Consider the following 25,051-nt stretch of genomic DNA (forward strand, 5'->3'; position numbering starts at 1 on the left):
AAAGGGTGGTTGGGGAAGCTGTGTGAACAGAAGGAAGCCAGATTTTAGTGAACACAAGGTGACGAAAGGCCCAGAAAAGGAACACTTAAAAGCAAATTTTAGTTTTTTAGTTTAGTTAGAGTAGTTTTAGAATGCATTGTTGAGCGGGATGGGCAATATTGAGTTGAGAGGGATATAAATAAGAGAGCAGGAAATAGTAGATTGGAAATAAAGTTTGAATAAGGATGGCTTGGGGGTTGAGTTAATGGGATGGGGAGGATATGATGAATGAGAATTGGTTTTGTGAATTCAGAAAGATGATCACTTTCAGGGGTTTGACCTTAGGGTGGAAATTTCTCATTTCTTTAGGCAGCAGTATATAGCTGATAGGTTGTGGTGGGGAAGTATTTTCTAGAAAGAGCGTACCAGTGGACCACCCTGTTATTTTGCTTACTACTTTCCTAACATTCCACATAATTCCATTCCCTGGCCGTCATTTATATATGTTGTCTTCCCCACCCCCCCTAGCATTTTGTTTATATCTTTTTCATATCCCAACCTATTCTTGATGAAATTCCATTATCTTTATGATGTTCATCATCCCCTTTTCTCTAGATGTTTAGCATTTTTGGTTCAAACTTGTTATTTCCCTGGTGAGAGAATTGCCAGCAAGGAAACCCCCTTGACCAATGCAAATAAGCAATTTATTGTCTCAGAGTTTTGGCAAACCAAACCAATCTAAATTTATCTCCTACTGTGTCTCAGTCACTGGGTCAAGCACTGTGCCTGTCCTGAAGGAACTTATAACGTAATGGGTGGGGGAGTAACACGAGTAATTTGGAAAGGAGAGAATGAGGAGGGAGACCAGGCAGGGCAGCAGTCAGAGTGGAGTGAGCCCCCAGATCCAGCTCTTGTCTCTATAAAGAAAATCATTGGAAGGGTTTGGTTCTCCATCTTCCAGAGAGGAGAAGAGGCTGAGGGAAGTGAAGGCTGGAGTTTGCAGCAAGGTACTAAGATCAGAGATGATGAGAGCTTACCCTGGGAGGGGTGTCCAGTTCCATGGGCAGCAGATGCAGAATGGACTTGGTCATGATCACTCAGCCAGGAACATGTCAGAAGGGGAGCTCAAGGTCGGGCTGGCTCTCTATCCATTATTAGCCTCTCAGAGGCTCACTAATCCCCTTTTGAATTCTTTTCTAAAATTTTCTTGGGAATTGAAGTCAAACCCTTATTGTTTGCTGACTCTATTCTCTGTGACACACAGCTGCTATTCCTCATGCTTTTCCCCTACCAAGTGACAATGACAATCAGTACTCTAGAATGTAGAGCACCTGGGCTAGGTAGGTGGCTTGCAACTCATTAAAGGAAGGTCTTGCCTTTTCATTATAATAATCGCAGCCCTTATAACTCATTTTTTTTTCTCTTTTCTTGCAGATCATGCTCTTTGGCAGAAAAGTCATAAAATGAATATTTGGCAGATCTTTATTCTTTGTTGTCATTTTATTCCACACAAGCAGTGGGCTTAGAGCTTCAGTGCCTCTTTTTCCAATAAAGCTTAAAAAGCCAATTCTTCTTTTCTGTCTTTAAGGTTCTTAAGTTTAGCTTAACCAGTTTAGCTCATTCTTGGTTTTAATTTTTCTTTCAGCCTTTATTATACTTCTTGTATTCATCTGTTATTTGACCTTGTATCAATCTCTCTTAAAAAAAAAACCAAACCCAAAGTTGGTTCCTTTGTTCTGCATCTATATCAATCTCTTCAAAGAATTGACCTTTTTTCTCATTAGAACTGTCTTCCTGGGCCTCCTAAGAATCTCCTCGTTGAGTTTCTTTTGGTTTCTACCTATCCAAATGAAAGTTAGGGCTAGTAACAAAAGCTCAAAGTTATATTCTGTTTTAAGGTTTACAAGGCACTTTACAAATCTCATTTGATCCTGCTATTTTAGGGCTTTTGGTATCAATCCATTTTGCAGATGAGAAAACTAAGGCCGAGGAGGATAGTGGCTTGGCCTAGATAGAAGTCTCTGACACTGAGTGTAAGTTTGAGTCTCTCTGATTCCAGATCTAGCGCACTGGACCACCTGGCTGCCTTTCTCTGAACCCAGGTGAAATCTGGGTCCCACAGTCCAGAGGATTACAGTAGTACATACTGGGCTTTCTTTGACTTCTCACAAACTCTAGGAAGTTACTTTGTCTTGGAACTGCCATCACGCCCATCCTAATAAACAACTGTTCCATTAGTGAGAACCAGAACCTCTTCCCTGCCTTCTTTGGCTTCCACTCCACTATTCTTCTTCCTGCCTCTCCTCCCTTCTATGGCACTACTATGCCCCCTACTCCCAGCCCATTTTGATAGATGACTGGTCAATGATGGAGCCACGATTTAAATTCTGGACCATGTTTTTTTTTTTTTTTCAAACAAAATGCATCTAAAAACAGGAGAACAAATAAACTACTCACAACAAATCTGAAGCAAATTGTACAATGAACAGATTTTTAAAGAAATCTGCTAAAACAAGGTTTAACAAGTAAAAACAGAAAAGCATAGCATCTCATCTGATACAAAACATGGTACACATCACCCACTGTATAATCATGCGGCTTAGGTTCATATTGTTGATTGTCCATAGTGGTAACAACTCCATATTTCAACATACTCAAATATCCTAAATAAAACTATTTTGAGCACAGTGCTTCTTGACTACTATGTTAAAAAATAAATAAAGGTATAATTCAGATGTTCCTTCATTTGACTGACTCTGTCTAAGTATGGATGTACAGAAGAGCTTTAATAGAGACAGAGAAAGCCAAAGGCAACACTTACTTTATCAGTTTTCCAAAATAAGATATTGGGACAACAACAGTAACAAGAGATCACAAAGTCTTATTTACTACATATGCACATAATTTTGAATTTAGGTGGAGGGGTGACTTTTTATAGATAACTCACAGAAAAAACACAATTCTATACAAGAAACTGAACACATTTTCTACAATGTCTTAATTTTGCAGCCATTGTCTGTAGAAATTCTTCATGGTTTACTTGACCAACGTGATCCAGATTGATTCCCTTACCCTTTCATCACACTATTAACTACTTTCCCAGATTTGGTATCACAAGGTAAAGTTTTACTGTACCAGTCAGACTTTTTTCTTCATCAAACATTTGAATGTTTCCCTAATTTTTTTTCCATTTTTTTCCTTCCATCATTATCAGAAATTCTACAGAACCAATGGTAAACAAAGAATATATATTAGGAACTCAGTTTAATACACAAAGTTTCTTCTTTTTTGCTACGAAATATTTTACTTAAATTTATAAGAAAATATAAAAACATAAACCAGTTGTAATTATATCAACATCCACCTCATTAATCATATCCTATAATACAGCTGCTGTGAATTCTGCCCAAGTGATCCCCTTATACCCAATCATCCATGTCAATTTCTACAACTTGCTCTTGTGACTGTTGAGCTAGAAGCATCAATTATTCAGATTCTGTGGTAATCATTTCCTAACCGGTTGTCCTAATTCTTGCCTATCTCCTCTCCAAATAATCTTCTGTCTTGCTGCACAAATCATGAACAGAGTATACCTATCTTCTACTCAAATGCATTCAGTGAATGCTCACTATTTGCTGAATCACTGATTCTGACATTTGAGATCACTTACAATCGAATTCCAACCTGCTTTATCCAATCTAATTTTATCTTGCCTCCGTTTTTGCATCCCACAATCCCACCAAACTGAATTAAATTCCAGGATTTTTTTGTATTTTTGTACCTGCATAACTGGGACCCCCACCATTCTCAACCATGGAATGAAATTTCTCCTTGTTCCCCTCTATGTCCACCTGTTTAAGTACTCCTTTCCTTCAAGGCTCAATTCAGACAAAAGCTTCTCTATGAAGCTTAATAATAGTTAGCGTTTATATGTTAGACAGTTTGCAAAGCACTTTACAAGTATAATCTCATTTGATCCTCACAATAACCCTGTGAGGTAGGCCCTATTATGATCCCCATTTTACAGTTGAGGAAACTGAGGCAGACAAGTTGGGTGACTTGTCCACTTAGTATTTAAGGAAAGATTTGAATTTAGGTTGTCCTGACTTCAGCCTCAGCACCTTATCCACTGCCCTACCTACTTGTCCCTGTAGAAAGTCATCTCTGATTCTCTCTCTTAATCCAGTGAAAATGGATTCCAAGCTCTTTTAGCATTTTGCCTCTCATTTGTATAAGCAATTTGTCCTTTTAATCACAGTTACACCTGTTATTTTCCTAGCAGTCTCTCTGAATCCAGGACCTATGTCATATATTTCTCTTTGTATCATTAGCCCCTAAAATAATGCCTTGACTCTTGTAGGCCCTTAATAAATATACGGTGAATTTAATTATTTGTTGGACCATATTAAAGTTGTTTCACTACTTCCAAATGAATACTGCAATGATAGAGAAAGGAGAATATAGACAATGATTAGCTGACTAACATGGCATCAGGCAATGGAGTTTGACTTTTGGTATGATGATGGCAGGAAGGATGGATGGAGTGCACCTAGCAAGAACTAATACCAGGATCATAGAGAACGTATTTTGGGGGAAATCTTCATTTGCTACCAAGGAATCTGGTCAAAAAATGGAGAAAGGGAGAGGGTAAGCAAAGTCCCTACAAACAATTTTTAAACTAGAAACTATAAAAAAGCAATAGCTAAGTGTGATGAAGTAAATGAAAAAACAAAATAGTAGTAGTAGAGATGTTCAGTAATGCTAAAAAGCAAATATTTGGGCAAAGATGAAGAAATGACAGAGCTATCTAGAGGAAGGCAACAAGTATGGTGAATGGCATTAATTTTATGCTATTGAGAATCCACTGAAGTAATTAGAGATGTCAAGGTAGCTAAAGTTAAAAGGCTAGACTTTACGACAAGAAGACCTGGGTTCAAATCTTGCCTCTGACACATATTAGTTTTTATCACCAAGGACAAGTCACTTACCCCTCTCCAAGGACCCAAGCCACCCTAGGACTGTAATCCATAGCTCATTTGCTAATGCGCACTGGTAGAAAGAATTTTCAGTTCAGGAGTTTTCCACACTAATGAAATCAGAGGTCAGGACAACTATTAGTGGTTAAGCCATCAGCTAAATTGATAGAAACACAGAAACACACATACAGATATAGACAGATAGATATAAACACAGTCTCTATATCTGTATAGAGACCCAGACAGAAATGGAGATAGAGACAGAGATATAGAGAGACTGAGACAGAGAAGCAAAGGCAGACAGAGAGATCAAATAGCCACAATGAAACTAGTCAATGTAAATTCATAATGAATGGACAAAATATTAACAGAAACTGTTACACACAATGAAGATGCCAGAAAGACTAAAAATTTAAAGAAAATGAATCATCTCCAAAAATATAAATTAATCTTATTGCCCCCCCTCCAAATAATAGAGGTGCCAGATAACCCACTCTCATATACTGAAGTTAAATGAGCCAGAAATGAGCTATGAAACAAAAACTCCTGGTCTGAATGGATAACAAGTGAATTCTAAAAAAAATATTTAAAGAGTTAATTTTAAAACTTTTCTGAATAATAAAGAAGGCACTCTAACAATCTCATTTTATTAGACAAAAATGATCCTGCTACCCAAACCAAGAAGGGATAAAGCAGAGAAAACAAAACACCTAAATATATTGATGTGAAATGTTTAAATAACATTGAACAGACACTGCAATTATATATCCCCAAACTACTCATTATATTCTAGTTGGATTTATATCAGGGACACAATGAAGCATTAGGAAACCATCATATCTATAGAATGTTTTTAGCATGAATTTTCGGATATATAATAAGTCATCTTATCTATTTGAAGGCCTTCGCATATTTATCACACCCATCTTTTGTATGAATGTTTAAGTTCACAGATGATTTATAGCATTCAAGTTGTTGCTACTGCTTTCCTTCACTGCAGTTATAGATTTCTTTTCACTAAGGTGAGATTTTTTGATTAAGGTTTGAGTTATTATTGAATGCTTAAAATCACATTTACTGTATTCATATGGTTTCTCTTTAGTGTGAATAATTTGATAATAAAATTATATTTCATGTGCTTTCATTTACAGATTCTCTTTGATATAAATTATTTTATACTTTTTAGGATTTTAGCTATTGATGTAGGATTTCCCATATTCAATATACTCAGTTTCTTTCTAATAACATTTCTCTGATGACATGGGATATCCTACACCAAACGTTCTCCCACATTCATTACATTCATAAGGTTTTTATATCGTATGAGTCTTCTGATGATAAAAAAAGGATGTCCTACGACTGAAGGTTTTTCCACATTCATTACATTCAAAGGGTTTTGCTCCAGTATGAATTCTCTGATGTTCGCTAAGTCTTTCTTTCCGTGTAAAGGCTTTCCCACATTCATTACATTCATAGGGTATCACTCCAGTATGAATTCTCTGATGTTCACTAAGTCTTTCCTTCCGTGTAAAGGCCTTCCCACACTGCTTGCATTCAAATGGTTTTTCTCCAGTATGAATTTTCATGTGTTCATTAAGCTGTCCACTTTGGGTGAAGGCTTTGCCACACTGACTACACTCAAAGGGTTTCTCTCCAGTGTGAATTTTCTGATGTTCACCAAGTCGTCCCTTATGTGTGAAGGCCTTCCCACAATGACTACATTTGAAAGGTTTTAAGCCAGAATGAATTCTCATATGTTCAGTAAGCTGTCCACTTTGCGTGAAGGATTTTCCACACTCTGCACATTTGTGAGGTTTCTCGCCAGTATGGATCTTCAGATGCTCAGTAAGTCGTGCCTTCACTATGAAACCTTTCCCACACTGAACACACTCATAGGGTCTCTCTCCAGTATGGATTTTCAGATGCTCATTAAGGCGTCCTTTCAGCGTGAAGGCTTTTCCACAGTGATCACATTCGTAGGGTTTTACTCCAGTATGGATTTTCTGATGCCCATTAAGTAGTGCCTTCTTTATAAAAGCTTTCCCACACTGATTACATTTATAAGGTTTCTCTCCTGTATGAACTTTTAGATGGTCAATAAGGTGTGACTTTTGGATGAAACCTTTCCCACATTCACTACATTTGTGGGGTTTATCTGCTGAATGAATTTTCTTATGATCAGTAAGTCGCCCTTTTCCTGAGAAAGCTTTTCCACATTCATGACACTTGTAAGGTTTTTCTCCCGTATGGATTTTTTGATGTTCACGAAGCTGTCCCCTCTGTCTGAAGGCTTTTCCACACTGTTTACATTCATAGGGCTTCTCTCCAGTGTGAACATTCTGATGTTCCAGCAGCGTGCCCTTCTGTATGAAGGCCTTCCCACATTCATTACACTCATAGGGCTTGTCTCCTGTATGAACTTTCTGGTGTTCATTAAGCCGTCCTCTCCCGGTAAAGGCTTTGCCACATTCATGACATTTATAAGGCTTCTTTCCTGTATGAACTTTCTGATGTTCATTAAGTCTTCCCTTTGCCGTGAAGGTCCTCCCACATTCATCACACTCAAAGGGTTTCTCTCCCTTATGGATTTTCTTATGTTCAGAAAGTCCTGTGCTTCGTGTGAAGGTTTTTCCACATTCATTACATCGGTTGCGTTTGTCTTTAATATAGCTTCTCTGGAGTTCAGTCTGGGGTTTCCTGGGCACGTTGTCATCCTTCCCACATTTGTTATCTTTACCAAGTTTTTCTTCATTACGCCTTTCATGGTTTTGAGTAGAATCTGTGTGGTTACTCAAAGTTTGCTTATCATTATTATACTTGTTAATATTCTTCCCAAAGGAGATTTTGCTATGTTTAATTAGTTCTGAAAGCTGTTTGAAGAAGCTTTCTCTAGATATATCACATTTATGGACACTTTTCCTCACTGGAACTGTATTGGACTGTCGTGAAGTAGATACTGACACCGGGGTGCATTTTTTCTCCGATGTATTGTTGCTATGGGCCTTTGGCTCATTGAAATTGTTGTCGTGATCAAGCACTTCCTTCTTGATTTGTTTTTCCAGCTTTTCCTTCTTTATCTCTGGCTTGCTATTATTGCCTCCAGAAATTTTTCTAAGCTTTGAATCCGGTGAATCATGAACTTTTCTAAGCTTTGAATCCGGTGAATCATGAACTTTTCTAAGCTTTGAATCCGGTGAATCATAAACTTTTCTAAGTTTTGGATCCGGTGAATCATGAACTTTTCTAAGCTTTGGATCCGGTGAATCATGAACTTTTCTAAGCTTTGGATCCGGTGAATCATGAACTTTTCTAAGCTTTGGATCCGGTGAATCATGAACTTTTCTAATCTTTGAATCCGGTGAATCATGAACTTTTCTAAGCTTTGAATCTGGTGAATCATGAACTTTTCTATGCTTTGAATCCTGCGAATCATAAACTTTTCTAAGCTTTGAATCCTGTGAATCATAAACTTTTCTATGCTTTGAATCCTGCGAATCACAAACTTTTCTAAGCTTTGAATCCGGTGAATCATAAACTTTTTTAAGCTTTGAATCCTGTGAATCATAAACTTTTTTAAGCTTTGAATCCTGTGAATCACAAACTTTTCTATGCTTTGAATCCTGTGAATCACAAACTTTTCTATGCTTTGAATCCTGTGAATCATAAACTTTTCTATGCTTTGAATCCTGTGAATCATAAACTTTTCTAAGCTTTGAATCCTGTGGATCACAAACTTTTCTAAGCTTTGAATCCTGTGAATCACAAACTTTTCTATGCTTTGAATCCTGTGAATCATAAGCTTTTCTAATTTTTGAATCCTGTGAATCATCAACTTTTCTAAGTTTTGAATCCTGTGAATCATCAAGTTTTCTAAGCTTTGAATCCTTTGAATTATAAACTTTTCTAAGCTTTGAATCCTGTGAATCATCAACTTTTCTAAGCTTTGAATCCTGTGAATCATCTTTTGCAAATTTTATCTTAGAGGACACTCTCACACAGATATCCTGCTTTGGAGTTGACACCTTGGTCCCATGGTCAGTCTTATGATGAAAGGAATCTGAAAAAAAAATCCCCCCCCAAACATGATTATTTATTGTTTGCTATAGAAGGAGAAAGGGAAATGCTTTACAGTATGTTATACAATCTGTCTCTTTTATCAATGATAATGATGCACAATCTCGATGTTGCTTATATTAAAAGGACTTCTTAAAAGAGAATGAGACAGTAGAGGAAGAGATTAAAAATAAGTAAAAGAATAGGGATAACCAGATTGCCTGGCAGCAGCAAGGACCCAGTTGAGACTGCATAATATAAATCTGTAGGGCCTTGCCCAGTGTAAAATGTAAAGCTGTCTGGAAAGAGAGTGGATTTCCTTTCCCTGGAGTATCTGAGCCAATGATGGATGACTTAGAAAACTCCACAGTACCTTTCTAACCCAAATTCTGAGATGAGAATTGAGGAATCAAGGAAAGAAAGGAAAAAGGGCAGTGAGATGGTGTAGTAGCCAGAGCCAGGGCAGGAGTCAGGGATACCTGAGTTTGAATCCAGCCTCAGACATTAGCTATGACACCCTGGGCAAGTCACTTAACCTAGTTTTCTTCAATTTCCTCATCTATAAAAAGAATTGTAGAAGGAAATGGCCAACTACTCCAATAGCTTTGCCAAGAAAACTTCAAATGGGGTCACAAAGGGTCAGATATGACTGAACAAAAAGGAAAAAAGACAAGGAAAATGAATGAAACAAATCATTCTATAGCACCTACTATGTGCCAGGAACTGTGCTAAGTGTTTTTTATAAATATCATCTCATTTAATTCTCACAACCCTGGGAGGTACGTGCTATTACTACCCCCATTTTACAGTTGAGGACACTGAGGCAAAATGGCTCAATGACTTGGCTAGGGTAATCTGGCTTGTGAGTGTCTGAGGCTGGATTTGAATTCAGGTTTTCTAACTCCAGGCCCAGAGCTGCGGAACGATTGCTGAAATCTCTATGAGGGCCCTCATGCTAGACTGTCTTGGATTTTCTCCAGCACTCTTGTAGTCTTTGAAGAGCACTAAATGACTGATTATCTCCATATGCTGGCACCTGGCTGGACTGCTGCCTACAAGAACTTGTATTTGTCAAGTCCTCTCCTTCCCATTTTGTTATTTGTTTTCAAGATTCCTTTTAAAAAAAACATTTTGAGTTCCTTCCTTCTTACAGTCCCTCACCAATCCAATGAGAAGCCAACAGTGTAATATATATTTCCATAGTAGCTATGTCACAAAAAAGCAAGAGAAATAAAGAAAATGAGAATATTATACTTATTTGCAGTGAGAATTAATCAGTTCTCTCTCTGAAGGTGGATGGCATCCACCATGAGTCCTTTAGAATTATCTTGGACCATTGTACTAGTAGTTAAGCTTTCCACAGTTGGTTATCATTTCAATGTTGCTATTATTGTGCACAATGTTCTCCTGCTTCCACTCATTTCCCCCTGCTTCAGCTCATATAAGTTTCCCCAGGTTTTTCTGAAACCATCCACTCGGTTATTTCTTGTGCTATTCCATTAAACCACAGCTTGCTCAGCCATTCCCCCAGTGAGGGGCAGTCCCTCAACTTCCAGTTCTTTGCCACCACTAAAAGAACTGCTCTGAATGTTGTACATGTAGATCCTGTCTCTTCCTCTCTGATTTCTGGGTACAGACCCAGGAGTGGTCCTGCTGGGGCAGGGTGTGCACAGTGCTTGCCCAGCCGTGGCTCGCTCACTCACCCACCTTTTGGGTTGTGGTCTGTTGGTGTCCATGGTACTTCCCCTTGCTCTAGCCGGGTGATCACATCTGGTTTAAAGGACTGAAGTCCTGTTTGTAGAGAAAAAAAATGGAAAGGTAACGGAGAAAGACAGCCATCTCAGCCTGCAAACTTGCCTGATTTAAAATGACAGCATGCTAGGAAGACCAAGGGGTGACATAAAGGACCTGGCCTGGAGAATACTCCAGTTCATATTCCCAGGAAGTATCACGGGGAAAGAAGGGGATGGGCCGCAGACCTGATTGGGTTGAAAGAAAAGGAGTTCATTTTAACTCACTTCTTCTTGGTGGGGAGGAAGGGTTCTGTTAATGTTTTGAGGGAGCTGCCCTGAAACTTCAAGGGAGATATTTTGAGCTGAAGGTATAGCCCCAGCACAGCAAAGATGCTGGTTTTCCACTGGGCAAGGCAGAGATGTTTCTCCTATGAACAGGGGTCAGACACCTTGGGTTTGGGCTCTGAAGCACGCAGACACCTTCCTCCATTATTGACTCATCCTGAACTTCAAGCCAAGACTCAGACCTTTCCCTCTTCCCTCAGCCCCAACCGGAGCCCTTAGAAAGTGAGAAGATAAAGACTTTCATCCCAACAGGCAAATAGAATGAGGCCCTTACCCAGGGAGACCAGGTTCTTATAATTCTCCAGCATCACATCTCTGTACAGTTCCTTTTGAGCAGGTTTCAGCTGCTTCCACTCAGACCGGGAGAAGTCCACAGACACATCTTTGAAGGTCACCAATCCCTGAAACATCCACATATTCCCGATGGCTTTGGAGCCATTCCCTAACGGGCGCCATAAAGGCGGCCCAAGTTGGCGGGAGGGAGAAGTTCTCCCACCGAGGAGGGTTTCTGAGTTATCAATGTCAAGTGGCCGCTGAAAATCTAAGGATAAGGGGCCCCAGTTCAACAAGTACATCCAGAGCTGTTTTACCAAGTAAGTTCAACCTGACAATTTCCCCAAAACACGGCCAAGGAGCCACGTGCTCTCCCGAAACCTCCCAAGGAGAGTTAATATCGACAAGTTACTATTTATAATAAAAGCAAGATTAACAACAATATTCAATTCCAAATATTGACTGTCCAACAGCTTTAATTAAAATGACAGTCATTATTCTTGCCAAAGGTGTTATAAAGCTCGAATGAGATAATGTATATGAATCCTTAGGGTAAACCTTAAGGGTGCTAGATAACTTCCAATTACCATCATTATTATCATTATCATACAGTCAGCAGGCCTTACTCCCTTCTACTGCATTCATTGAGCTTAAACAGGGTTTATGGAGCAAAATGGGAGTACAGTGGGCAAAATTTAACAACCAGGTAAATCATTTAGTTCTCCAAGGGAAAAAATTTTCAATTTAATCTGCATTATTAATACTTTTTCAAGTCTAACCAATCAACCAAACAAAAATCACATCCCGACTTGTGGTGAGTACAGATTTCTGAGGCTCATGCTGAAAATGTAACAATCTGTGGCAAACTTGTTAAGCCTTGTGCCAGTCTTGTTTGGGGCATAGTTACTCCAAAGCAGATAAGGCCCTAAACAAGTTGTGAAAGAAAGTAATAATTCTGGAGTGGCAGAGTCCCACACTGATCTTTCAGTCATTCACTAGGGGGTGCTCCCAGCACAGAGGAAAGGAGAATGGAAACTCTAATGCCAGCCAGCATGGAGAGCAGGGAGAACACAACAGCAATGGGCATGGCACCCTGTGCGCCTCCTGGTAGTCTGGAGCATCAGAGAAGATCAAGTCTTCTTTTGCACAATGGGAAGTGGGTCTCAAAGGACAAAGAAGGGACACCAATAAGGCGGAGGGAACCCTCACACAGGTAGGAGATGGCCTGTGGCCAATGGGCAGAACCTCGGAGAGTTCTCCAAGAGGACATCCGGGGCTCTCCAGACCCCCGCCATAAGAAGCTGCTCCTCTGCCAAAGGGGAGCAGCCAACAAGCCTTTTACCTGCTTTCAGCATAACTCCATCCTTCAAAAGGGGAGGGACCATGAGGAAGGCAACTGCTCTCAGGGCTGTGGTTCTCCCCAGCAGCCCACCCAGCAAACAGCTACGAAGCCCCTGAGAGGCCGGTCACTGAGGATACCCAACAAACTGAGGCAACTCCTGCCCTCCCGGCACTGACCTCCTAGAAGGGCCATGAGAATCGACCGTATTCCCTGATAAGTAAATATTAGAGAGATAATCAACCCAGAATTACAGGCTTAGAAGACGTTCAATGCTCTATCTCGCTCTGTTTACCAGAACAAGCCAAGTTCCCTGGGAGAAAACAAGGGAGCTTGGAGTTCTGGATGGAACTTGCTCAGACCCGGAGCCAAGATAAAGGAATGTGAGAAGGACGTTCTCTCAGCGATACCATAGAATTCATTAGAAAATGAACCCCACTTACCTGAAATTTGGCCAAATGGACTGCAATGGATGCTCTCTTCTTATGACTTCTTCTCTTATGATCTTCCTTCATGGTCTGGTCTTGAGAAGGTGGAACTGGCAACAGAGAAAGGAATCATGAGGGAACAATCCTTTACCGCATCCAGCGGACTCCCCAGGTTATAGATCTTTACCCACCAGCTAGCTCTGATTCCCCTAGAGAATCTCTAAGGAATAGAAATTGGACCTGAGATTTCACTGGCATTGGGAGCTCTATATCTACCAGTATCTTCTTTTCCTCTTAGTCTTATTTATTTGTTACATTTTGAGTTCTGAGCTGTCTCCCTCCCTCCCAATTTTTCATTAGAGATGGTAAACACTTGACACTGGTGTGTATCTATCTATCTATATGTATGTATATATGAGGAACCATAACAGTATATACTTCCATCATCAGTACTTTCTCAGGAAATAGAGAACATCTTCCTTCCTAAGTCCCTCATAGTGGATTCGGATATTCCCATCTCTCAGAATACCTTAGTCACTGACAGTTACTCTTCAAACAGTAAGGCTATTGCAGTATCCAGTGTTTTCTTGGTTTTGCTCGTTTTGCTCTGCATTACTTCATATAAGTCTTTCCATGGTTTTCGAAAACCAACCTGCTCATCATTTGTTACAGTCCAGTAGTATGTCATCACAACCACACACCATGACTTTTTCAACCATTCCCCAATTAATGGGCATCCCCCAATTTCAATCACTCTAGTCATTTACTATAGCTAATCTATTCCATTGATCTACCATTCTATTTCTTAACCACTAGTAGATAGTTTTGAGAATTATCAACTTACAAAACACCATTCTCAACAAGTGAAAAGCCAAGTGATATCAGGACAAGATAGCAGAAAACTTTTGGAGACAAGGATTCTAAGAACAGGCCTGATAATAGTACTATGCTCCTTCCTCTCCTCCTGGGAACAGATAGCATGTTTTTATGTGGAGCAGAGTTGGGAGAAAAGTAGTCTGGGATGGGATATATAGAAACACTATCAAAGGCACTCAACATTCACATTCATTGAATTAGAGAGATTATCCATCTCCTACTGTATATACACAGAGTAGAAGCAATAGGGTGGTTCTGGGATAATAATGGCATTTTATTGAAATATTCCCCTGAGACTCTCCTGATTGTGGGCTGGATTTAAGGGAGACCCTCCAGAATTGAAGGGAGACTCAGGCTGTGGAAATGGAGCTCATGTATCCATCAGAAAGTCCAGAAAAGACCAGGCTGCTGCCATAAGCTGATATTAGAACTCTAACATGACAAAATATAGCTGATGACATATTCTACACATCTTCCCCTCTCCTCAACCACGTGTGATCCATTAACAACTTTCCTTTTGCAGAAAAGATCAAGGATAGAAAGAAAGGACACACACATATTCAAAAAATATTTAAAGCAGATATTTTGTAGTGGCAAGGAACTAAAAACTGAGGGAGTCCCCATCAATTTGGGTATGGTTGAATGCGTTATGGCATATAAATGTCATGGGATAGCATTTGCACTGTAAGAAATGAGCGAGAGAGTGACTGCAGAGAAACCTACAAAGACACGTGTGAGCTGTCCAGAGGGCAGGAAGCAGAAACATCTCTACACCATGAGGACCACAAGATAAAGACAAACAGTTGTGAAAGATCTGGGAACATGGATCAAGGTAATGACCACCCATGACTCTGAAGGCGGTTTGGGCCTTCCATGTAGTATCATAAGTTCTTGATATCTACATTTTTATTACGGGCACAGATGAAAACACAAATGGCCAAATGATTATGTCCAATTTCTAAAACTCAAGATCTTCAAAAATAAAGATAGTTAACATGTATTAGCACTTATTGGTGTGCAAAACACTTTTCACACATCACCTCATTTGATTTTTAACAACTCTAGGAGGGAGGTATCTTAAGGATTAAGTTTTGGGATGGAAACTGAGGGTAGAGAAATTACATGTCTTGCCCAAGGTCATGTAGCCAACTGTCAAAAGCAGAATTTGAATCTAGATCTCTTCTGATTTAAATCCAGCAAATCTGTCACTGTATTGTCTTGTTTTTCATAACATTAGAGTAATGGACTGACTATTCTAAAATGCAATTTAATAAGGATGATCAACCTTCATTAAATACTGCATGTGAAGGCAATCTGGTGGTTTTAAGAAGTGATTTAGTTATCATTATTATTATAATTGTTATTTATAATATTGATTTAATACATTAAGGTTTGCAAAACACTTTACAATATTATCTCATCTTAACTTCACAATAGTAATTAGTGGCTGTCATTATTCCCATTTTACATATGGCAAAACTGAGACAGGTTAAGTGACTTCATAAGTCTCTGAGGATGGATTTGAACTCAGTACTCTAGCTTTTTAGTAGGCAGTTAGTTCAATAGGAACAGACAATAAGCTCCTCACAGGAAGGCCCTGAAGGGAGTCATCTGCCCGGCTTCATTGTGGTCCCGCTTTTCAGGAAGACCACGGGTCAGTCCCAAGAGCATGACCACGCTGGGGAAGGAAAGGAGACCTCAATGAGATGTACTTGCTCCTCCTGAGCAGCCTCCCACCTTGTGCAGATGGAGGGGGACCTTCTACTTCTCACCTTTCTCCGTGTGTGTCTTTGCCCTCTTTGCGCCCTTACTGGACATCTTCCCCCAGCACCCACTTTCCTCCGCTGGGAGAATCTGAGACCACTCCCACGGAGGGACTCCTCCTCAGCTCTGAGGATTGTCTCACAACAAGGGCTGCAGGTCTTCTCCCCGAATTTTCTCTATACTTTCCTGCAGAACTGGAACCTGGGGGCCAAAGCCAAATCATGATTCAGTAACCATCCATCAAGCCATGTACAAAAACATTTCTTGTCCTCAGTGGGCTGACATTCTGCCACATCAACATAATTATTTAAATTAATTCATTTACTCAATGCCATACCAATTAAACTACTGAAGGTTTACTTTACAAAGTGAAAAAAAAAAACTATTAAAAAGTTCATCTTGATGAAGAATCTCAAGAACATGACTGACAACTGAAGAACAAATTAAACACCAAAACAACGTACTGAAAATCAAAGGAGAGATGAACAAAATTAGTAAAAACAACAACACACAAACCCATTGAAATCATGAATAAAACTAATGGGTGTGTTCTAAAAAAAAACTAATGAAATAGATAAACCATTTAATTGGATTAAAAAAGAAAGAAAACCAAATTACACTTTCAAAAATGAAGAGTGAATGCATCACCAACAAAGAAGAACAGCAATTAACTGGAGGCTATTTTGCCCAATTACATGCTGATAAAACTGACAATCTAAGGAAAATCAATGAATATTTACAAAAATATAAATTTCTCCAATTAACAGAAAAGGAAATAGAATATTTAAACAAACCTAACTTGGAAAAAAGAAATTGAACAAGTCATAAATGAGCTTTCTAAGGAAAAATCCCTGGGATCAAATGAATCCAATTACAACATTATGAATCCATGAACAACCAAACTTTTAAGGAACAATTAATTTCAATACTACATGAACTATGTCAAAAAAATAGGAAAGAAGTCCTAACAAATTCCTTTTATAATATAAATACAAGTGATACTTAAACTAGGGAGAGAAAAAACAAAAAGAAAACTAGAGACCAATTTCCTTAATGAATATTGATGGGTTTAAATTAAAGATTTAAATTAAATAGTAGCAAAGAGAGTATAGCAATGTGTAACAAAGATCATACACGTAACCAGTTGAAATTTATATGAAGAATGGAGGCTTGATTTGGCATTAGAAAAACTATAAGCAAAATTGATTATTTCAATAAGAAAACCAACAAATCATATGATCCTATCAGTAAATGCAGAAAAACTTTTAACAAAATACAAGTTTCATTTCAATTAAAAACACTAGAAAACACAAAAATGAATGAAGCTTTTCTTAAAATTATAAGTAGTATTCTCCAGAGCAACTGTTATTTGTAATTGGAATAAATTAGAAGCCTTCCCTATAAGATCAGAGGTGAAGCAAACATACTCACTAGCATCATTTTTCAGTATTATACCAGAAATGCTAGCTATAGCAATAAAACAAAGAGAAATTGAAGGAATAAGAATAGGCAACAAAGAAGTAATACTATGGTTCTTTGCAGATAATAAGATGGTCTACTTTGAGAACCTTAAAGAATCATCTAAAAATTAGTTGAAACAATTAACAACATTAACAAAATTGTAAGGTACAAAATAACAGCACATGAATCATCAGCATTTCCATATTTTACCAATGAAATCCAGCAGGAAGAAATAAAAAGAGAAATTCCATTAAGATAACTGCATACAGTATAAAATATTTAGGAGACTGCCTTCTGACTCATACACAGGAAATATATGAACACAATTACAATACACTTTTCACACAAATACATATCTAAAAAATTTGGAAAAATAATAATGGTGAGGTGAGCTAATTTAATAAAAAATGATGATTCTATCTAAATTAATTTGTTTATTAAGCATAATGCCACTCAAATTACCAAAGAATTATTTTGTAGAGCTAGAAAAAAAAAAAACAGGATCTGAGAAGATATTTGGAGTAGGTTGGTAAATTTCAAGCTCTCCTGATTCTCCTCCCCCCCCCCAAAAAAAAAAATAAAACAAATTTGTGCCTCAGGGCCAACACAGACTGGTGAGAAATCAAGAAGACTTGAACTGCACAGGGTCCTCCAGGACAAGCCATCAAGGGCTAACTAAAGAAAGCCCTTAGGCTGTGAATTAAGTGAATGAAATGAAGTGCAAACAGTGCTGGGCTAGTAGCAAAGAAACAGCAAATGGGGAGCCCTAGGGCTAGCCAGGTGTGGCTGGAGCCCCAGCAGGAAACACAAAAACTTTCACTTCCTAGACAGTTTGTGGAATGGGGGTCTGAGTCTGGGAAGACAGAGGGAACCTCCACTGATTGGGAACACCATGGATACATACTCTCGGAACAGGAAAGACCGGGGTTCATCTTCAGAGGAAGACACTGAAATAAAAAAAAATTTCTACCCCCAAAAGTAATGTGAAATGACTCACTGCTCAGAAAAATTTGTAGAAGAACTGAAAAAAGAATTCGGAAACCAAATGAGAGACATTCAGGAAAAATTAAACTAAACTAAGTAAATAAAAACCATCCAAGAAAACCTAGATTATTTTTAAAAAGCTAACCAACTAGAAAAGCAGATACAGTCTTTGAAAATTAGAATTGGGCAAGGGGAAGCCAGTGAAGTTATGAGAGACTAAGAAATAACAAAACAGATGATAAAGAATGAAAAAAAAAACCAGAATGTCAAATATCTTATTTAAAATGTCTTATTTAGATAGATCTAGAGAACAGATCAAGAAGAGAAAATATAAAAATAATTGGATTGCTTGAAAGTTGTGACCAAAAAAAAAAAAAAAAAGGACACTGACAAAATAATGCAAGAAATAATACAAGAAAATTTTCCTGGAGTGGAAATGAGGGGAAAATAGAAATAGAAAAAATCCACCAATTACTACCTCAACAAGAGGAAAACACATAGGAATATTATTGCCAAATTTTGAAATCCCCAGGTCAAAGAGAAAAATTTGCAAGAAACAAGGCAAAAAAGAAAACAAACAATTCAAATACACTGGAACTCCAATTAGAATTATACAGGATTTATCAGCAGCCACAATGAAAGACTGCAGAATCCTGGAATCATATCTACTGACAATCAAAAGAACTAAGCTTGCAGCCAAAAATATCATATCCAGAAAAATTATCTATGATAATGGACTAGAGAAAATGGGCATTTAATGAATTTGCAGATTTTCAGGACTTTCTGTCAACCAAACCCGAACTTAATAGAAAATTAACATATAAGAGCCAATATCAAAGATGAATTTCAAGGAACTCAACATCGACAAATGGTTTATGGGTTTGTTTTTTTTTCATTTGTATAGCATAGTTTAAAATTGACATCAACAATAGGCAGCAAGAGTTAAGGTAAAAATAGTAATTGTCATATAAATGAGGTACAGAGGAAGAAAAGACACAGAGGCATTAAAGGGAGAAGGAGGGCTCCTAGTTCTGAAAACCTACTCACAGGGGAATAAGTAACACTACATATATATTATGAAGGGTATAGCACCCTCCAGAATCTATAAAGAAATAAGGGGGGAAGGATGGGCAGAGAGGGAAGCAAAGGATGGGGGAAGAAGACAAGGGAGGATCCACGGGTGGGGGAAGTTAAGTAATAACTAGACAAGTTAGGAGCAGAATTAAAGCAGTCAGCGGAAATAGGAAAGATGTGTATATGTGTATGTATGTGCATGTATATATCTACATATGTATACATAAATACATCCTTTCTTAACTATCGCCTGCTTGGGGATGGGGATTTTGGGGAATAACAATAACAATAAAGTCAAAAAGGTATACAACAGAGAACAGTTTACAAGGAGGTAAAGAAAAATGGACACTCGTGAATATAATTTCTTCTACTAATATATATATATATACTTTCTTGAACTAGTATTTGCTATTACATATTTTGAATCCTCCCTAATGTTATGCTGGGTACCAGACAGTGTTCTCTATTGTTTTGTTTCATTTTGTTTTGTATTCCTTTTGTTTTTTTTTCTTATTCTGTTTCTCTAAATTTGAAATATCTCAAAAGAAAAATATAATAAAACTTCATCTGGAAGAAAAAAAAGACAAAAATATGAAGGGAATCACTGAAAAAAAAAGTTAAAGAAGGTAGCCTAGCAATCAGATTTCAAATGACATTTCTAAGCAATAATGATCAGAACAATATAATACTGGATAAGAAGCAGAGTTGTTGATCAGTGGAATATATTAAGTACATAAAGACGATTGTATCTATTGTTCTAATGGGGGGGCAAGAATTCATGATTTTATAAAAACTGTAAGGCACTCTGGTGGAAGTCAGGCATAGACAAACATCACAACCCACCACAATAAAGTCAAAATTATCACATGATTTAGATATAAAAGGTGATATAATAATTAAATCAGGAAGAACAGAAAAATTAGCTACTAGATCTATGGATAATGGAAGAGTTTATAACCAAACAAGAGAAGAGAAGATCTACTTGTCCTCTTTATAGAGGAAGTTAAATGAATTAATTTTGATTCTATGAAATTAAAAATATTCTCACACAAGCAAAACTAATGCAGCCAAAAGTAGAAGGCAAACAGAAAACTGGGAAATAAAATTTATAGCAAGTTTATCTGATAAAGGCCTCATTCTTCAAATATATATAAAACTGATTCAAATTTATAAAAATAACAGTCATTTTCAATTGATAAATGGACAAAGGATATGAACAAGAGAAAATCAAAGCTATCAACAGTCATACTAAAAATGCTCAAAATCACTGACTAGAGAAATGCACATTAAAACAATTCTGAGGTACCAGCTCATACCTATCAGACTGCTAAAATGACAGCAAAGGAAAATGACAAATGCTGAGGGAGATGTGTAAAAATAGGGACAGTAATGTACTCTTGGTGGAGTTGTGACCTGCTTCAACCATTCTAGAGAGCACTTTGAAAGCCGTGCTCGAAAGGCAATACAACTGAACATACCTTTTAATCCAGCAATATCATTATTAGGCTTATAACCCTCAGAAATCAAAGAAAAAGGAAAAGGACTTATCTATGCAAAAATACTTATCACAGCTCTTTGTGTGATGGGAAAGAATTTGAAATTGAGAGGATGTCTACCAGTTAGGGAATGGTTGAACATTATTGTGCTGAAATACTATTATTTGAAATGAGAAGGGATGGTTTTAGAAAACCTGGCAAGACTTACATGAACTGAGGCAAGTGTGAAGGGAGTAGAACTAGGAAAGCATGGTATATACAGTAATAACAATCTTACAACGAGTATCAACTGTTAAACTCGGCTACTCTTCTCAACACAATGATCCAAGACCATTCCAACCAAGTCTGGGTGACAAATACTATGCACATTCAGAGAGAGAATGAGCACAGTGCAGATTGAAGCATATTTTTTTCCTTGCCTTTTTTGTTTTTAAACATGGCTAATATGAAAAGGGGTTTTACCTGACTTCACCTGTATCACATCGCTCACATCTCAGTGAGTGGAAGAGAGATTGGAAGGAGGGAGAGAATTTGGAACTCAAAAATCTACAAAATAAATATGAAAAAACAAACAACAACATAATGGACTATTTACTGTCCTGTAAAAAGCAATGGATATGGTGAATATAGAGAAATATGGAAAGCTCTACATGGACTGATGAAGTAATTAGATTCAAGATAATATTCACAGTGATTACCAGAATGTCTGTGGAAGAATCTGTACCTCAAAATGAAGAATGAAGGTTGAAGACTTTCAAAGAACAAATATGATCCTCAGGGAAAGGATAAGAGAAGGTACCTCCCTTGACTTCTCTGCAGTGGTCTAATCAAGCCCTAAGTGCTCCACAATACCTGTTTTACCTGCCTGCATGGCTGTTGGAACAAATTGTTCTCATCCGCCCATTTCACCAAGGGAAGTCTTCTCCCCTTCCTCCCCCCCCCCCCCCACCAGGCAACTGGAGTTAAGTGACTTCCTTAGGGTCATACAGCTAGGAATTGTTAAGTGTCTAAGGTCACATTTGGACTCAGGTCCTCCTGACTTCAGGGCTGGTGCTCTATTCATTGTGCCATCTAGCCGCCCTTAGAAGAAGTCTTTATATACTTGGGGTATACACCCTTCTATCTCACCACAGACCCCTTAGTTACCCTCAGGTATAGCCCTTCTGCTGAAATGGTTTACAGGGGTATGGCCCCTGTGCATGCATGCTACAGCTTCTTGGAAACACAAGTGAGAGTCAGGTGGATCAGGTGGACAACCAAAGTGGAAAGCAGCCCTCTCTAGGACTCAGTGGCCTTCATACCAGAGGGACTAGTGTACAGCACTAGTCCTGAAGTCAGGAGGACCTGAGTTCAAATACGACCTCAAACACCTAACAAGTCACTTAATCCCAAATGCCTCACAAAAAAACAAAACCAAAAAATTCAAGGACAACCCCAGATACCTAACAAACAAGTCACTTAATCCCAATGCCTCACAAAAAAAAACAAAAAAAAAAAAACCCAAAAAATTCAAGTACAACTCCAGATACTAACAAGTCACTTAACCCCACATGTCTTGCAAAAAACCAAAAAAATTGCACACACATAAAAACATATATACACATATGTATGTATATATGTTTATATATGTATATGCATATAATATATGCTTTGGGGGATGTTTTTAAGTTCAGAATAAAGAAATACATTGCTTTTAGACAACTAAAGATCATCTTGATGGATTGTAAATTCTAAGTCCGTGGTTATGTGACAGCCCCAAAAGGCAGTGCTGCCTTGGGGTGCATGCATGTAGGGGGGCACCCATTCCAGAAATAAGCCGGCGATGAGTCTCTGTGTACTCTGTTCTCCTCAGACCTCCTCTGGAGCAGTGTTTTAGGTCTAGCTACCATGGTTGGAACGGACAAAATTAGTTCACACTTGGATTATTTCCGCAGCTGCTGAGGCGTCTGCCTGCTCTTTCCATCTATCCTCCTTTGAGCCTCTAAGGTGATCTTCCTGAAGTGTAGGTCTGACTCCATCACCGCTCTGGTCAATAGAGACTCCCTACTACCTCTGGGACCAAATAGAAATTTTTCTGTTGGGCGTCCAAAGCTCTGCATGACCTGTCCCTCTCCTGCCCTTCCAGTCTCTCTGTCTAGTGCGTCTGGCTGTTCCCTGAGCAAGACCCTCCATCTCGGCTCCCGGCATTTTGACTGGCTGTCTCTCCAGCTTGGGACACTCCTCCTCCTCCTCCTCCTCCACTCTGACTGGCTTCCGTTGGTCCTGACTAAAAATCCCATCCTCTACGGGAAGCCTTCCCCAAGCTCCTTAACTCCAGTGCCTTCCTTCCGATCCTTAGCGCTTATTTATCCCGCACATCCCTCAATAGGCGCATCCGTCTCTCCAGTGAGCATGTGAGCTCCTTGGGGTTGGGGTTTTTACCTTTCTTTGTGCTCAGCTCAGTTCTCAGCACAGTAAATACTTGCTGCAAAACGCTTATCGACTGAAAAAAGACAAACGCAATCTTAGGCGTCTACGTAAAAACGACAAAATTTAGCTTAGCTTGGTGCCAACGACATGAACGGAGAGAAATAGAAGCAGGAGGCGATAGCCAGGAAAGAGACCGGATATAAACGGAACCCAGGAAAGATCCTGGAAATAGCTGGGGAGAGAGGCTGGATCCGAGATTTCATCGGCGCAGGGCGAGGAATCTCCCTCTATTTGACCGTTTACTCTAGGTATAACTAGCGCAACCAGAGGGTTTGGGTTAAGTGACTTGCTTAGGGTGATACGCATGTTCCCGGCATTCTAGCCACTTCGGGAGAACAGAAACGTTAGCCAGAGAGCACTCCCTCCCTGGTCTGAGAGATGAGGTAATGGACCCGGCGATGACCAGACCTGCCACTCATCGCACGCCACTGGTGGGGACCAATGAAGAGACAAGACGGATCGGAGGCGCCGCGCCGCCGAGGGTAGCTTCGGATTCATGAAGTACTACCCACCTGCCCCTCCCATCGCCTTACCCATCAGACGCCCCTTCCCTCTCCGAGAACACCCGCCCTCCCCGGGCACACCCGCCTTCTCCGCATCCCCCTGTTAGGCGCCATCATGCTTACAGTCACCAACGACACAAGAGTCAGCCGCAGGGAGAGGGTTCGCTATGCACGAGGGGTCAGCCGCCCCCCCCTCCCGGGGGACTCTTCAGCCCTCTCCGGGCCCCTCTTGGCAGGCGATCACATACCCACCCACCTCCCCTGGCACACTCCCCCCCCCTGCTCTCCTTGTCTCATGCAGACAAGTCGGGGTTCACGGCAATCCTGCCATTGGTTGAACCCCCAAGCTCTCCCGCAACATGGGTTACTCATCAGTCCTTCTTGCTCATAAATCGTCCCTCACCTGTTGCCCTTGGTTACGTAGCTGCTCTCCCTCCCACTACTCCCCCCCCCCGAAAATCAGCCCCCACTTGTTGCCCTTGGTTACAAGCTTCCATCCCCGGTTGCCCTTGGTTACATACCCTCTCTCCCCCTCCTTATTGCACACCAGCCTTCACCTGTTGCCCTTGGTTACACAGCTTTTCTCCCCCGCTTCTGGCGAACCAGTCTCTTCTGTTGCCCTTGGTTACGACCCCGCTGCCCACAGTTAGGTCAGTCAGACCTCTCTCGGCGTGGAACACGCCCTCCCCTGTTGCCCTGGGTTACGCCCCCTGCGGCTCTCCTGACCCCCACCCAGGACATATCAGCTCTCCCAGCTGACCGCTCCCCCTCCCCCCATCGCGCACCAGTCCATCCCACACGTTCTCGCCCCTCTCTCCCGGTCCTTGGCCTTGCCCCCCCCTCCCCCCCCCCCCCCCCCCCCCCGCTTTACCTCTGGCTGGCTTCTTCCCCCAGCACTGCCCCTCCCCCCACATCCCCCTCCACGCCATACCTGGGCATACCCTTGACCAAGCAGCGAAGGAGCCCGAGCTCCACGCCCGCCCGCCTTCCGCGTCTCTGGGATCGGGGGCTGCGGTGCTGAGCGCGCAGACTCACTTTCTCTCCTCCCTCCTCCCCCGTGGGGACAAAGCGGCCAGAGCAAAGCTAGGGGAGAGTAACTGCTTCCCCCCGCGCCTGCGCTCTGCGGACCCTCTCCAACCCTCACCCCACCCCCACCGCTGGGCTCCAGGAAAGGGGCGGGGCTGTGCCAAGTGGATGACGTCACCAGCCCCCCCTCCCTCACCTCGCTCCTGTATGTAGCCCGTGCAGAGATTGAGCAAGTATTGAGCACCTGTTGGGAGCGCATTGCAGAGGTTCTC

The 25,051-nt window shown here is 40.1% G+C and overlaps 1 protein-coding gene across 2 annotated transcripts; it reads right to left on the reverse strand.

Annotated features, from left to right (window-relative positions):
- Nucleotides 1-5,584: 5,584 nt before the first annotated feature.
- LOC100928888 (zinc finger protein 665-like) lies at nucleotides 5,585-24,847 on the reverse strand. 2 transcript variants are annotated; one of them, XM_031963920.1, is made up of 6 exons: nucleotides 24,685-24,847; nucleotides 15,775-15,967; nucleotides 13,142-13,236; nucleotides 11,361-11,487; nucleotides 10,716-10,799; nucleotides 5,585-9,012 (listed from the first exon to the last, which is right to left on the reverse strand). In XM_031963920.1, the coding sequence occupies exons 2-6, from the start codon at nucleotides 15,818-15,820 to the stop codon at nucleotides 6,269-6,271; spliced, it is 3,096 nt and encodes a 1,031-aa protein (XP_031819780.1). In that variant the 5' UTR covers nucleotides 15,821-15,967; nucleotides 24,685-24,847; the 3' UTR covers nucleotides 5,585-6,268. The 2 variants fall into 2 exon arrangements, with proteins under 2 accessions (XP_031819780.1, XP_031819781.1); XM_031963921.1 differs by lacking the exons at nucleotides 15,775-15,967; nucleotides 24,685-24,847 and adding an exon at nucleotides 15,591-15,765.
- Between the last annotated feature and the right edge of the window lie 204 nt (nucleotides 24,848-25,051).

Source organism: Sarcophilus harrisii, chromosome 3, assembly GCF_902635505.1.
Source record: "Sarcophilus harrisii chromosome 3, mSarHar1.11, whole genome shotgun sequence".
NCBI lineage: Eukaryota > Metazoa > Chordata > Mammalia > Dasyuromorphia > Dasyuridae > Sarcophilus > Sarcophilus harrisii.

What these genes read in the sequence shown, in the direction of transcription:
- LOC100928888 (XM_031963920.1), bottom strand. Translation starts at nt 15,820, where the DNA reads ATGTCCAGTAAGGGCGCAAAGAGGGCAAAGACACACACGGAGAAAG. An exon ending in TAAGAACCTGGTCTCCCTGG is followed by an intron (nt 10,800 to 11,360) that starts GTAAGGGCCTCA and finishes CTCTACAAACAG; the next exon opens with GACTTCAGTCCTTTAAACCA. An exon ending in AACAGACCACAACCCAAAAG is followed by an intron (nt 9,013 to 10,715) that starts GTGGGTGAGTGA and finishes TTTTTTTTTCAG; the next exon opens with ATTCCTTTCATCATAAGACT.